General features: G+C 41.4%; 1 protein-coding gene across 1 annotated transcript in view; it reads left to right on the top strand.

The window, feature by feature from the left end:
* Positions 1-12,829, top strand: part of IPO9 (importin 9) — a 1,198,493-nt gene that overhangs the window by 117,123 nt on the left and 1,068,541 nt on the right. The window contains exon 5 of the mRNA XM_044076674.1: positions 11,058-11,146. Coding sequence (XP_043932609.1) covers positions 11,058-11,146 — 89 coding nt within the window. The remainder of the gene's footprint in view (positions 1-11,057; positions 11,147-12,829) is intronic.

The raw sequence follows: 12,829 nt of genomic DNA, 5'->3' as shown, positions 1-12,829 counted from the left end.
TGAGGTCAAGACAGGCTGTGTGAACCACCTTACCCTCATCTACGGCTTTGGTGACTGCCTCAAAGAAGTTGATCTGGTTCAGGAGGCATGATCTGCCTTTGACAAACCCGAACTGGGTGGGATTCAGAGTTTGGAGGTTACCAATGTCTTCAAGTTCCATCATGATACATTGCAGATGACTGCAAACTGGGAGCCATTACTGAATCCCCAAATGATGTGAATATTCTATAAAAGGGCCTTACAGAAACAGATGCCTGGTGCCAGAGCCATGGGCTCAAGCTTAATGCCAAGAAATGTATAGTCATCCCCTTTGGGGAAAAAAACATGTACCAATGAACTACCACATAGGTGGCAGGACACTATAACATCGAAAGTGTGATGAGAGACTTGTGGACACAAGTGGACAGTGGTCTCACTTTCGATAACCACATCGCAACAGTTAGGAAATCCTACATGGCTCACCATCACTAAGGGCTTTTCATCCAGTAAAAAGGAGGTCATTGTCCCACTGTACTCATCCCTCATTAGACCCATTATAGAGTATAATGCCCCATTTGGTATGTACCTCACAAGACCTCTGCAACAGCTGGAAAGGCCACAGAAATACCTCACTAAAAGAATCACAGGCCTAAAGCAGATGCCATATGCTGACAATCTAAAAAAAAACTCCAGCTATACTCTGTGGCATATCGTCTACTCCGAGGTGATCTCTGCTTAACATACAAGGCCATGTCAAACCCTGAGCTGTTGGACATGCTCCACTTAAAGAAATCCCAATCCCTCGGAGCCACACGCTCCAGAGATCTAAACTTTATCACATTGAACAAAACATGCTGGAGGGATAGGTTCCTGACCCAGAGACTCCCCATACTCTGGAATAGACTGCCCATACATGTCAAGCAGAGCACCTCATTGGCCCTCTTCAAAAGGAACCTTGATGATTGGATGGGAGATGGGAAATTCACCCCAGGGATCATGTCAGTCACCCTGCTAGACAGGGGCCCAGAGAAGTAAATATTGTGGGAAAGAATTTCCAGGGAATGGTTATGGCTAGGCTTGCATAGGCCTTAGGGCAAATAGCCTAGTACCAACCTATAAACCATAGCCTTGCAGACCAGGCTCCTCAGGCTAATAGGCCGGTAGTTCTTGGGATCACTGGTGGCTCCCCCTTTGTGGAATGGGATAACTTGCTGTGTGCCATTCAGTGGGCACAAAGCCTGATGCAAGGCTATTATTGGCCATGGTGCTTAAGTGGGGAGCCAGTTTGTTCTGACGTTAGTGTAAAACACTGCCTGGGATGTTGTCCGGTTGGATGGATGCTGTGTTTTTTAGCTTTAGAGATTTCAGCTTTTACCTGCATAGTTGTGATTACAGGGGCTCTGCATTCTTCCTGTATAGATATGGGCCCTTTAGGGGGTGAGGGAGGGGTAAAGTTATCTGCCAGGATGTTTGCAATATCAGTTGGTTCTGTAATTTTCCTGCCATTATGCTGCGACTCAGAGCAGGTCTGGGTGTTGCCATCGAGATTCTTGACATGGCTATAGAATGCTTTGTGGTTGTCCTTGGAATTAGTGGTGATATTTTTTGTACCTAGCTTTGGAGGATCTTGTAGGGGATCTCAGCTTCTTACTGAGGCTGACCAGGGAGCTCCTCCACTCGTGGGATTTTACAATCTTGCAACAGTTTCTTCCTTCTGTTGTACAGTTTGTTTATGGCAGGGAACCACCAGATTGGCTTTTTTTTTTTTTTTTTTTTTTTTTTTTTGGAGGATAGCGTCTTGGTTCTGTTTGGGATGGCATGATCCATGTACTCGTAAGTGCTTATAGAGTGCATTTGTGTAGGATTCACCAGTTTTAACTGTATTGTCCATCTGCATGGTTGTCATGGAGTTCACCACTTCTGTCTTAAGAAGCATGAAGTTGGCTTTGGAGAAATTTTTTTACTGTGGTTTCCTTAATGGGGGGAGGAGGAGGCAAGATGTGTATATAAAGGATGATTAGCTTATGGTCTGATCGGACCAATGAGGAGTTGATTTCAGGTGTGGAACACCGGTCACTCATGTACTCATGTTGGTAATGACTAGGTCTAGGATATTGTTGCCCCTGATGGGGGGTGTGGATAAGTTGATCCAGGGCATTGGAGTTTATGAATTCCAGAAAGCGTTGAGCTAAGGAGTTAGTACACTAGTAGTTTTCCCAGTTAATGGTGGGGTAGTTGAAGTCTTCCCATTATTAGGGTGTTTGGTTGAACCCTAATATTTTCCAGTACATAAAGAAAAGAGGAGAGGGAATCCTGGGGCATGGTGGGGGATCTGTAGCAAGCTACAATTTGGATTGCAGTTTTGCCCAGGGTTAATTGCACTTGGATAACCTCGGATGCATTATGCTGAGCAACTAGCCTGGATGTGTGGATATCCTTAATGAATATGGACACACCTCCGCCTTTGTTGTTTTGGTCCAGGTTACATGGCCGAAAAGTGTGGTAGGAGTTGGAGCCTGGTAGTGCAGGTGTGCTGTCTGGAGCCTTGAACCAGGTCTGTCACTGCACAGATATCTGTTCTCCATTTTAAGGAGTGCCTCGAGAGTGCATTTTGAGTGGTGAATTTATTTGAACCTTGCCTAAAAAAGCATTATAGGGGCAGCAAGAGCTTTAGCCAGTATCTGGAATCCAAGTAGTGACAGGTGCAGGCCATCTGTGGCAAAGCATTGTGGTCTGTCGAACATGTCATCCCCAGCAGACAGATACTGGATCCCCTTAGAATGACAACAGAAGCTTAGCCAATTGTTGAAGTCCATTTTGTCCTTGTACTGTGGTATTATTTGGGTGATGGCAGAATGCTACTCGGGGCTAGGGTCATACCTGCCTGGGCTACAAGATCGGAGAGCTCTTCCATGTCTCCATGTAGTCCAGGGAGGTACATCTCTGGTTATTCACACCAACAAGAACAATAACAGTCACTTTTACTTGTTGTGGAGTGACCTGAGTGCGTGGGTTATGTGGTGGATCCTGGCACCCGACAGGCAGCTAGCAGTAACCTTGTTTAGCCTGGTGAGTAGGACATCAGTGTGCCTGATTAGTCACCTGTGACTAGTGTGTTGGGTATGTTGTTTTGCCTTATTGGCTGTGGTTGAGTGGCACACTGAGTCTGTGGGCTATGTCATTTGGGTTGTGTTGGGGCATGGGAGGTTGCTTGCGTTTCTGCTTTGGTGGTCTGTGTTGCTTAGATTATTACTGAGAGCCTCCGCAAATGTTACTGTGTGGATTTTGGTGGTGTAGATTTAGTGACTTTGTGAGGAGTGTGGTGTGGTGCAAATGTTTACCTTCTCCTCATGACTGTCAAGTTCAGTCTTTGTTGGAGAGAGCTTTACCTCCAGTTTGGCTAGATAAGTGCATCTCTCACAGGTTGTAGTGTTGGGTGGTAGGAGGAGAGGGTTGTTTGTGTACATGAGGCAATTTCTACATTGCTCCAAGATGCCCAGATTCATCCGATAGACAGGAGAGAACACTGGAAGCTGACCCTTGGACATGCCTGAATAAAAAAACTATTTTCCCCTAGATAAGTGAGTACAAGAGCTGTTTTTCTCTAAGCAAGTGAGAAAATTAAGTACAAAAACTGTTTTCCTCTAGGTAATGAGGAAAGTTGAGTGCTGTAGTAATTAGTACCTTATTAAGTGCTTACAAGTTCTGAACAAGTGCTGAGCACGAATAAGCAAATTTAAGTGCTAAAACTAAGAATCTTCATCTGCACTAGACTAGTTACAGGACAGAAACAAGTGCAAATGCGGCTTTCAAATCAAAGTTGAAAGAGATGGAGGAGATTGCCCAAACTGCCAATAACTACAATTTCTGGGCCAGAACCACTCCTTATGTGGTAGATAGGTTACCTAGTGCTTACCACTCCCACTGATGAGCTAGAAGGCTTCCCTCCAACACAGAAAGGCTTGGGGGGGGGCTCAGAAGCTTACGTGTACAGTCCTGGATACAGCAACTCTGTAACTGGAACACTAGTTACAGGAAAGGTAGGAAACGGGCTGACTTTTCTGTTTAAAAAAAAAAGTAGTAAAAGCAATTCACATGCAGTGGAAGCTGGCACAGTTGAGTATGCAGCAATATTAGACCAAATACAGTGTAAAAAATGTAATTAAATTAAAAAGGACTAAAGTGCAGAAAGAGTTTATTAGGTAGAATGTGGTAAAGAGATGGGACTGGGGGACTGGTCCCAGATCAAATCTACAGTGAGGTGGGCAACTGCAAAAGCCACCAAATATAATCTACAAGCCAAAAATAGGGAGGGTGGGTGAGGAAAGTTTCAACAGAGATCTAAGCAACAACTAACAGTTTGTCTTTTCGCTTTTCCCAGTTAGGGGTCGCCACAGTGGAACTCCGGTCCACTAATGATTGGCAGTAGATTTTCACGAACGCCAAGGTGCCAGCTCGATGTTTAACCTTCAGTGAAGGCATGCCCATTTACGCATGTCTTTTGAACGCCCACCCAACCGTGGGTTGGACATGCAGACTCCACACAGAAGGCACTCCCCGCACTCTAGCAGAGAATCGAAAGGGAGAACCTCTTCCTGTGAGGCAACAACGCTACCGCTGCATGCTGTACAAGCAACAACTAACTGTACAAATTCTAAAACCAAAAAAAAATTATTTCTGTATATTTGCAGATAAATTGGAAAGCAGTCTCTCAGAACAGGGAGACAACAGTTTCAACAGATCTAAGCAAAAATTAAACTCTGCTTTAATACATAGAAACACATCAGAATGGATAGCATCATCATTAAATATGAATGAACTAGTTAACAGATGGACTTTGCATACGTGCTTGCATCTCACCGGCTAACTACAAAATGGCAGACTTTCATGTGCTCAGTATTTAGGCACTTTTGCAAGCCCTTTTAATAGCTTCTTAAAGGTGTATATATGCACACTGATCTGTACTCCTAATTAAAAGCTATTCCTCTCATGCCCTGTAGGCTTTGACACTTCTGTTAGCATTAGTGTGCTTTTTGTTTATAGCCACTGTGGGAGCACATGAACAGAAGTCCACAACTGAAGTGGTTCTTAATCTCCAGGAATCCTCCTTTCAGAGCTCTGATAATTGGGTAGCTGGCCAAGGAGGTCAAAAATCTTTTTTCAGCCATGACAAAGGCCACAGGCAGAGGGGCACTAGTGATTCATAAACAATAGTATAAAAAAATTTAACTAGTGTATATATGCAATCTGAAAGCTTACACTCTTAGCTTTAGGAACATATCTCAAATAGTGACAAAGGCCACGCAGACTTAATACTCAAATTAGTAGCAGCTGGTGAAGCTTACCAACTAGTTTTCTGAAACCAATGTTAAAATGATATGGGAACTGAACAACATGTGGAAACCTAGGTTCCAGTAGAGAATGTGGAGTAAGAGTAGGGAATACACTCTGTGTTTATACACTTAGTACTTAAGTTGAGAAGAGAGACAACACCTTAATGTGATGTTTGGGACTGCTGCATTAATTAGAATGCCCAACTCAACTTTGCCTAAAAAAAGCATGGGCGGGGGGCAGCAAAAGCTCTCAAGTATGTGGAAGCGTTTGGAAATCTATGTGCAGACCCGACAATAGTCACTCATCACTAAAGCTTTCTTTTGATGTTGTAGTTCAGTGGTCAATTTTTGAGTTTTTTCCGGGGTACTCTGGGGTAGGCATGCACGACTGTGTTTTTGTTTTGTTTTTTTTTTTGCTAGGAAGCTTTGGGAGAGATTTCACAGCTTTAGTGTACGACATTTTGATGTGATGTATGAAACTTGGGCAGAGTAAGTTGATTGCTTTTAAGCATGTTGAAACCCATCCGATGTCTCATGCAATGGTTACCATTGCGAAAGCGCTCACCATTTTGTATTGAAGAAGAGTTTACTTTGTTGTGGTTCAGCTTCTTTATTCCAGCTACCTTCCTACAGGGCACCTGTATTTCAACATTTGCAACTCCTGGGCTTGTTTGGATGCATTTGTTTGCTGCTTTTAAGCATGGTAGTTGATGCCTTGTCTTGTCAGCCTTTTAGCACTATGTCTTCTAAGAGGGGCGGCTAGCAGCCTGACCTTCCATCTTGTACAGCTCTTGCTGTTCAAATGAATTGTGTAAATACCTTGGAGGAAGTGTGTAAATTGGTAGCTGTTTAGATGAATTATGTAAATTCCTCTGAGATGGTGTGTAATACGGTAGCATACATCAAATACACAGAAGGCTGTGCAGTGAATGGTAGTTTTCTCCTGAATGTTGCCAATTTCAAGAGTAAAAATAGAACTAGTGAAATCCCCTAGAAGTTTTAGCCTGTGGGATGCCGAAGTCGTCTCAGATTTATGAATTAAGTGTTATTTTGACAAATTACTAGTGCTGTCAAAGGGTTCTTGCCCAGGATGTACCCAAGGTTTTGGTGGGAGAGTTGGTCAGCTGTTGGCCACTTTTGTCATACAGAGGTTAACACACTGCTCTTTTATGATGATGCACAGTTTATGCAAGGTATGCATATAATTCACAATATTAGACATGACTAGATTGCAGATTTCTATGGAAAGACTGTGCTGTTACCTTGTGTGCAAGATGGCATTAATTGTTTACCTGTAGGGAACACATTTAAAAGCAAAGACAGAGTAAAAATACCTAAATAAAAACAAAAAAAACAAAAAAAAAAAGGTTCCGTATCTTGGTCTCCACATTTTCCACCATGAGTTGATTTACTTAACAAGGCTTGAATATAAAGCTTCCTCCCCCAAATGAATGCCACACTGCATTTTACATTATTAATACATGTATGGAAAGTCTTTTACAACTTTTTGCAAACTCTCTCCTTGGCTCTAGCTCTCTCCATCCCACAGTTTCCATTTTACATTACATGTCTGACAAATCATGGAATCTTTTCCTCTTGCTTCATTTTTGGCATGGATTTCTAATACGATTTCAGAAATAAGATTATGAATACACTGTGTACTTCCCCTCAGGAGCATGGGGATGTTGACTGTTGGAATGAGTGTACTCTTGCAGGATACTGTGATACTTTAATAATGTTTCTAGTTTAAAACAAAATTATCACTTATGACCTAGGCAACCATATAGAGCTGGTTGCAGACATACAGCCATTATCTACCCAATCCTTCTTCATACATTACATAGCTCATTCACATCCTGCCGCCTTTCAAACCTTATTCCTCCCCTGTATGTATTGTTCATACAATTCCCATTTTTCCCATGTAACTTGCTCCTACCTTTTTAAAGATATAGTTAAGTTTTATCTTTGCTACTATATTCACTACTTAGAGTACAGTTGGTTTAGACTTTGATTTCCATTTTCTAGTAATTGCCTTTTTTGGCAGCTACCATAATTAGACTCTGCAAGGCCTTACTATGTCTAGGCAATTCTGATTCTGTACCATAGCTTGAAAAAATAATTTCCCTGGTTACACCAGTTTTCTCACCTAGGATTTCTGATGGAGTTCTCTGCAAGGAATCTTTTTAAAGTCTGCCAAATTACACTTCCAGAAGATATTTTCCCAATTAATTCCCCATCACACCTCCCAACATTTGCTGTCTACCGGAGGAAAAATTCTCTGGAGTCTACTTTTGGTGTAGAAATGTCTGCGTAAATATTTCCAAGCAAAAATCCTAAATTTGTTTAGATTTCGTTGTATATTTGGGAGATAAATGTAAACCCCTCCCCCCATTGTTTCTTTGTGAATTGCATATCCAGTCAGTGCCCAGTCCTTTCTAACCTTCTCTGATTCTTGGTTATACTGCAATATTTCATATGTTCTACTAATTCCTTGTTTAACAGGAGCTTTTGATTTAGACTCTACTGAAAGCTCTACTGTTGCTGGCCTTTCATTTAGGACCCCCATTTCTTTCTCTGTCCTCTGAAGGTAATCTCTAACCAGAAGTTCAGATAAATTCTTGGCATCTTGTTCATTCTATTACCTTTCCCCTCACTAGTTATTTGCTTCCAATATCTTAGTTCTTTTGCCTGATTTCTCTCTAACTATACTTTTATAGGAAGCGGTGAGTTAAGATGGCTGTCCTGGTAGATAAAGGACTATTTGGTTTCTGGTGAAAAAATTCTTTCTCTGGACAGCCCAATCATTGCAACGCACATGGTGGTGTACCGGAGGCATTTTCTGTCCAGCTTTGCTTGGCTGTAGCTGCTATTACGGAGAAAACAAGACTATTGAGAGACTGGGTCTGATGTCTGGTAACCTTTAGACTCTGCAGATGTTTTCTTTTGAGATTAGACTTGATAGGATGAGACTACACTAGGTAAACAGAGTAGAATGGGTAGAGTCTGGGTGATAGGAAGGGGACTTTGGTTGGATTATTACCATATTTTGCAACTTTTTTCCCCCTGCTGACCTTGCCATCAGACCCCTCTCAATCACTTAATTTGATTTTGTCATTCTTACTGCAGCAGCAGCCTTTTGTTTTTATACTGCCAATGATGCAGCACCTGGCTATTTTCCCACAACTCTAACCCCCTATCCTGCAGTAACTTTGGCTGCCTATAGGCTAATCCCTTTTGGTGGGAACTATAAAGACAGCCAGTGTGACTAAAATTCCCCCATTACTTGCAACCTTGTGAAATGCATCTCCAAGACTTGTCTGTGACAGCAGTCTGCCAAGACTTCCATCAGACTGAAGCAACCCCTTTTGGGGACCCCTTCTGCATATTTAAGTACAGGTGTTTCTTTTTAAAAACTGATATTCAGTTTAACAATACCAGCGTTTCAGGCACCTTGGTGGATGTTCCTCCATTACCAGTTTTGTCGCTAGGGATTGCTTTCTCATATCGGACTGTTAGTGCCTTGGGACTTATTTTGTGTGTACTTTTCTGTTTGTGTAGTCTAATTTATATTCTAGTGTTCCTTAAAGATGAACAGATGGTAATATATTGTGGGTTTTAGGTGAAAGATTTGTGCAGGTCAAAAGACCGCAGTGCTATGAGGGAAAGGTGATGTCTTTTTAAGAGGGGTGATTTTAGTTTTATACAGGGTGGGGATAGTTGAATGATGGGAGTACTTTCTTATGTCTGCAGCGAAAAGCAAAGGAGATGTGACAGGGTAATGGGGGTACAGCTGCTGAAGCACCAAGCAGTATATGCAGTAGAGCACAGGTATTGAGAAATCGGACCAAGAAGCTGGATTCCTTCATAAGACAACATATATGTGCATTCCAATTGTACTGTTAGTCAAACACTGCTGCTTTATTTATTTTTGTCACTTAAGTTGTGTGCAGTGCATCATATGTTTTAGTGGGGTAGTGTATTCATCATGAAAACATTTGCAGCAACAGCCTAGAGAATTCACAAAAAAAGTAGTTCACCGTAATCGCAGAAGGTACAGAGTCAAGCAGACAGTTGAGACAATAAATATTAACAGAGAAAGGTAAAGGCGGATTAATTTTAGGAAAAGTGTGGGAGGCAAGCAGCAGGTGAGAACAGGATGGAACTGGAATTGATGTAGCTTTGGCAGGAGATAGGTGATGTGTCCAGTGGAAACTCGTTTTCAGAATTTTGATGGGGTATCTCTTGTGATTTGATCTGAAAGTGGGGAAATTCCTTTTAGGTAAGGAGGGGTAGTCGGTTTGGATGCGAGAATGGAGGAGTGGAAGGTATAGTGAGTTTTGGTTTGAGAGGTCTGGAATGATGGAATCAGTTGGGAGATACTATGGAGGTTGTAGGGATTGGCCTTAAGGAGATTGGCAGCATGTGTGCAGGAAGTCACCTGATAGTGGTTTTGAAGACCTTAAGAGGAACTCCATCCTTGTAGGTGACTGGCAGCCCTATGGCTTTGGAGAGGGTGGTGCAGTGGTGGTCTGGGGGAGTGGGACTTGAAAATTTATCTGTAGATTTTATTTTTAATGGAGTGCGGAATGGATAGGTTTAATTGTGGCTGTGACTGGGAGCACATGTTTAAGTTGAGCAAGGAGGATTCCTTTGTAGTCCTAGCTGTTTGGGGGAAGGTCCAGAATAAGTTTCTGTGGTGTCTTTTATTGTGATGCAAATTATTGGTCCAACTGGTAAGACTAGGTATTTCAAGGATGCTGTTATTTCTGAGGTACCAGTACTATTGAGTTCTGTGGTTCATCTATAAGGATGTATTTTTAATGCTTTTGTGAGGTTCCAAGTGCCATACTAGTTTTGGAAGAGTGTCTGTGGTTTAGTGAAGAATTTAGGGCGTGGAGGTCAGATTGTAGTGGAGTTTGAATAACTGAATATGAAGGATTGGATTAAAGGACAACTATTCCATAAGAATAGAGAGGGAGGGTTAGGGAGCTCAGATGGTAGTTTTGACTGAAAAGTCTGTCCTTGTTTGCTTCTTAAGCAATAATGTGCACCAAAAACTGTGCCTTGATTAGCTCCTGCAGTATGTTGGGACAGCCAGTGTCAACTTCCATGTTAAGAGTGTGCTTTACAGCAGTTAAGTAGGGATTGAATATTTTTAATAATACATGTATATCTGTTCTTTGACAGTCTTGCACAGTGAATTGTGGTGTCGGACGTGGGGAAAAGCACATGGTAGAATCTTTTTTGGTAGTTATGATTGAGAAGTGCAGTGTTATACCTGCCCCCTCTGAAAGGTCTGAAATGGCTGTTTAATGTATGTTTTTCATTTACGTTGCCAATACCCCCCCCTCCCGGATTTTCAAATGGGGGAATTGTTGGGAGAAAACGAAAACTAAGTTAATCCTAAGTTCTGTCTGAAGTGAATGAAGAAATACAATGCAACATTAGTCTGAGCTGAACCGTCCGTTTTTACTTGGGGTACACTAACTACTGCAGTTTAACATACTTATTAAAATTTTCTTTTGAACAGTATTTGTCCCCTAATTTTAAATAGCACGTAAGCATAACTTGGCAGGGAATGTATGAAGTAGCTCTTTGCTTAAGCTTGCGACCTATGGGTATGATGTAATACTACTTGCAGCTGAATGTCATCCAGTGCATGTTTTAATTTCAGGTTATTTTATGGTGGTTCTGCTAAATATTTGTTCTGGAGAACACTTTACATGCATTATTGTTTGCTTCCAGAATTCACTCGTGAAGTAACGGATACACAGATGCCTCTTGTAGCACCCGTTATACTTCCAGAGATGTACAAAATCTTCACAATGGCTGAGGTATGTATTGAAAGCTGTTCATTGTCCAGGAGGTAATAGAATAATTTTAATCAGTCACTGTTTTTGGGCAGTTGTAAGTTGGTACTGAATTATGACATAAAGTTGATAAACTTTATAGGTCTGTAAAGTAGTGCAGGAAGCTTTTCACTTGAGAAAGTATGGAACAATCTGCTAAGAGATTAGTATTGTGGTGAGCATGCGGAAGCTGTGATAAGGGTTCTGGTTGAGTTGTATGTTTCAGCTTATATGAGCTGAACCTGCAGTTGGTTTTGTTGAAGTGTTGTACCCCAGTAAATGTATATTAATACATCCAAACTGAAAGCTGAGAGACCCTCCAAGGCTGTGGGTGTAAATAAAGTTCTCAGATAAAAAACAATTCCAAGTAGTAAACTCAACAGGGTGAAGGCGCTAACCTAACTCTGCACAATAAATCTTTCTTCATTTCAAACTTCGTCCATTGGATTTATTGGAGTTTAAAAACAATTCCAAGTAGTATCGGAGAACTTTGTATCCACAGCCGTGGAGCGTGTCTGAGCTTTCTGTTTGGGTTTATCTTTGTTTTTTTTTTTTTTTTAGCATCGGAGCACTTACTACTTAGTCACTTGCTCTATTGACTTTATATATAAATGCATGTTTTTGTTGATGTGCTGCTGTTGGTGTGTTTTTTTTTTTTGTGGGAGAAATGTATACATGTGGAGGAAAGGATGATGTGGCTTCTGTACTGACACACTAAAGATTTATTACTTAATGGTGAAACACCAAAAAGGATGATGAAACAAAAATGGGGTATTACTTAGCAAAAATAGACTGACAGAAGCATTTGGGGAAACCTAACAATTACGCAAGGAAATGAGTAAGAAGATAATTGTAGAAATCTGTCTTGCATAAAATGGACATCTGTTCCTCAGTCGCATCTGCTGAGTAAGAAAAGTGTGCTTGGAAGGCATGAATAATTAGGCTAAATGAGGAACCTTTTGGTAAGTTATGTTCTGACCATGTTGGATAGGAAAGGTGATATGTATTAATGGCTGATGAGGGGTCATGACTTTTTTTTTTTTTTTGTGCTGTAGGGAAGGATTTTATAACTTTAGCAAATTGAAATTATGGTTCTGTTGCCTTTTCGGGTAGTTCAAGTAGCACTGGAACTGCAAAACACTGAAGTTCTGTTTTCTCACTGAGAGGGCTTTGAGACCTTCCATTCTCATTTCAGATTTCCTAAATTTTGGGTAGAAGGGTGGAGAGAATTCCAGGATGTAAAAACCTGATTAGAGGTGACAAGGTTCAGCAAATGTGTTTACAGCTTGACAGGCTATGACCCATGTACATTTTTTTGTAGTAGTTCATTGATTGTAGCAGAGGTGCTTCGGGGAAGGGTTGGCATTTTAAAAACTTGTGGTAAGACCACATTTTACAGTCCAGTGCAGTAAAATCAGTGGCTGTCAAGTAGTGATTTTTCACAAGCAAAATTGTACATGTCCTTGCAAGTATTAAGGGCCAACTGCTTGCCCCAACAGTGGTAATATCTCCAAGTCAAGGGAACATGAGAAGTTCAATGTCGAGTAGAGGAGGAAGAAGGTATCTGCAGGAGTTGAGCATTTTATGCCCAACTCCTGAGAGACTTGCTTGGCTACAAACATCTGCATTAGAAGCTGAAGTTAAGTACAAACTTGCAGTTTTAAAGTA

The sequence above is a fragment of the Protopterus annectens genome, chromosome 7.part0, assembly GCF_019279795.1.
Source record: "Protopterus annectens isolate FY-2018-M chromosome 7.part0, PAN1.0, whole genome shotgun sequence".
In the NCBI taxonomy this organism is placed as follows: domain Eukaryota; kingdom Metazoa; phylum Chordata; order Ceratodontiformes; family Protopteridae; genus Protopterus; species Protopterus annectens.
The sequence above is the reverse complement of the archived record's forward strand: the minus strand, read 5'-3'. Positions and strand labels throughout refer to the sequence as shown.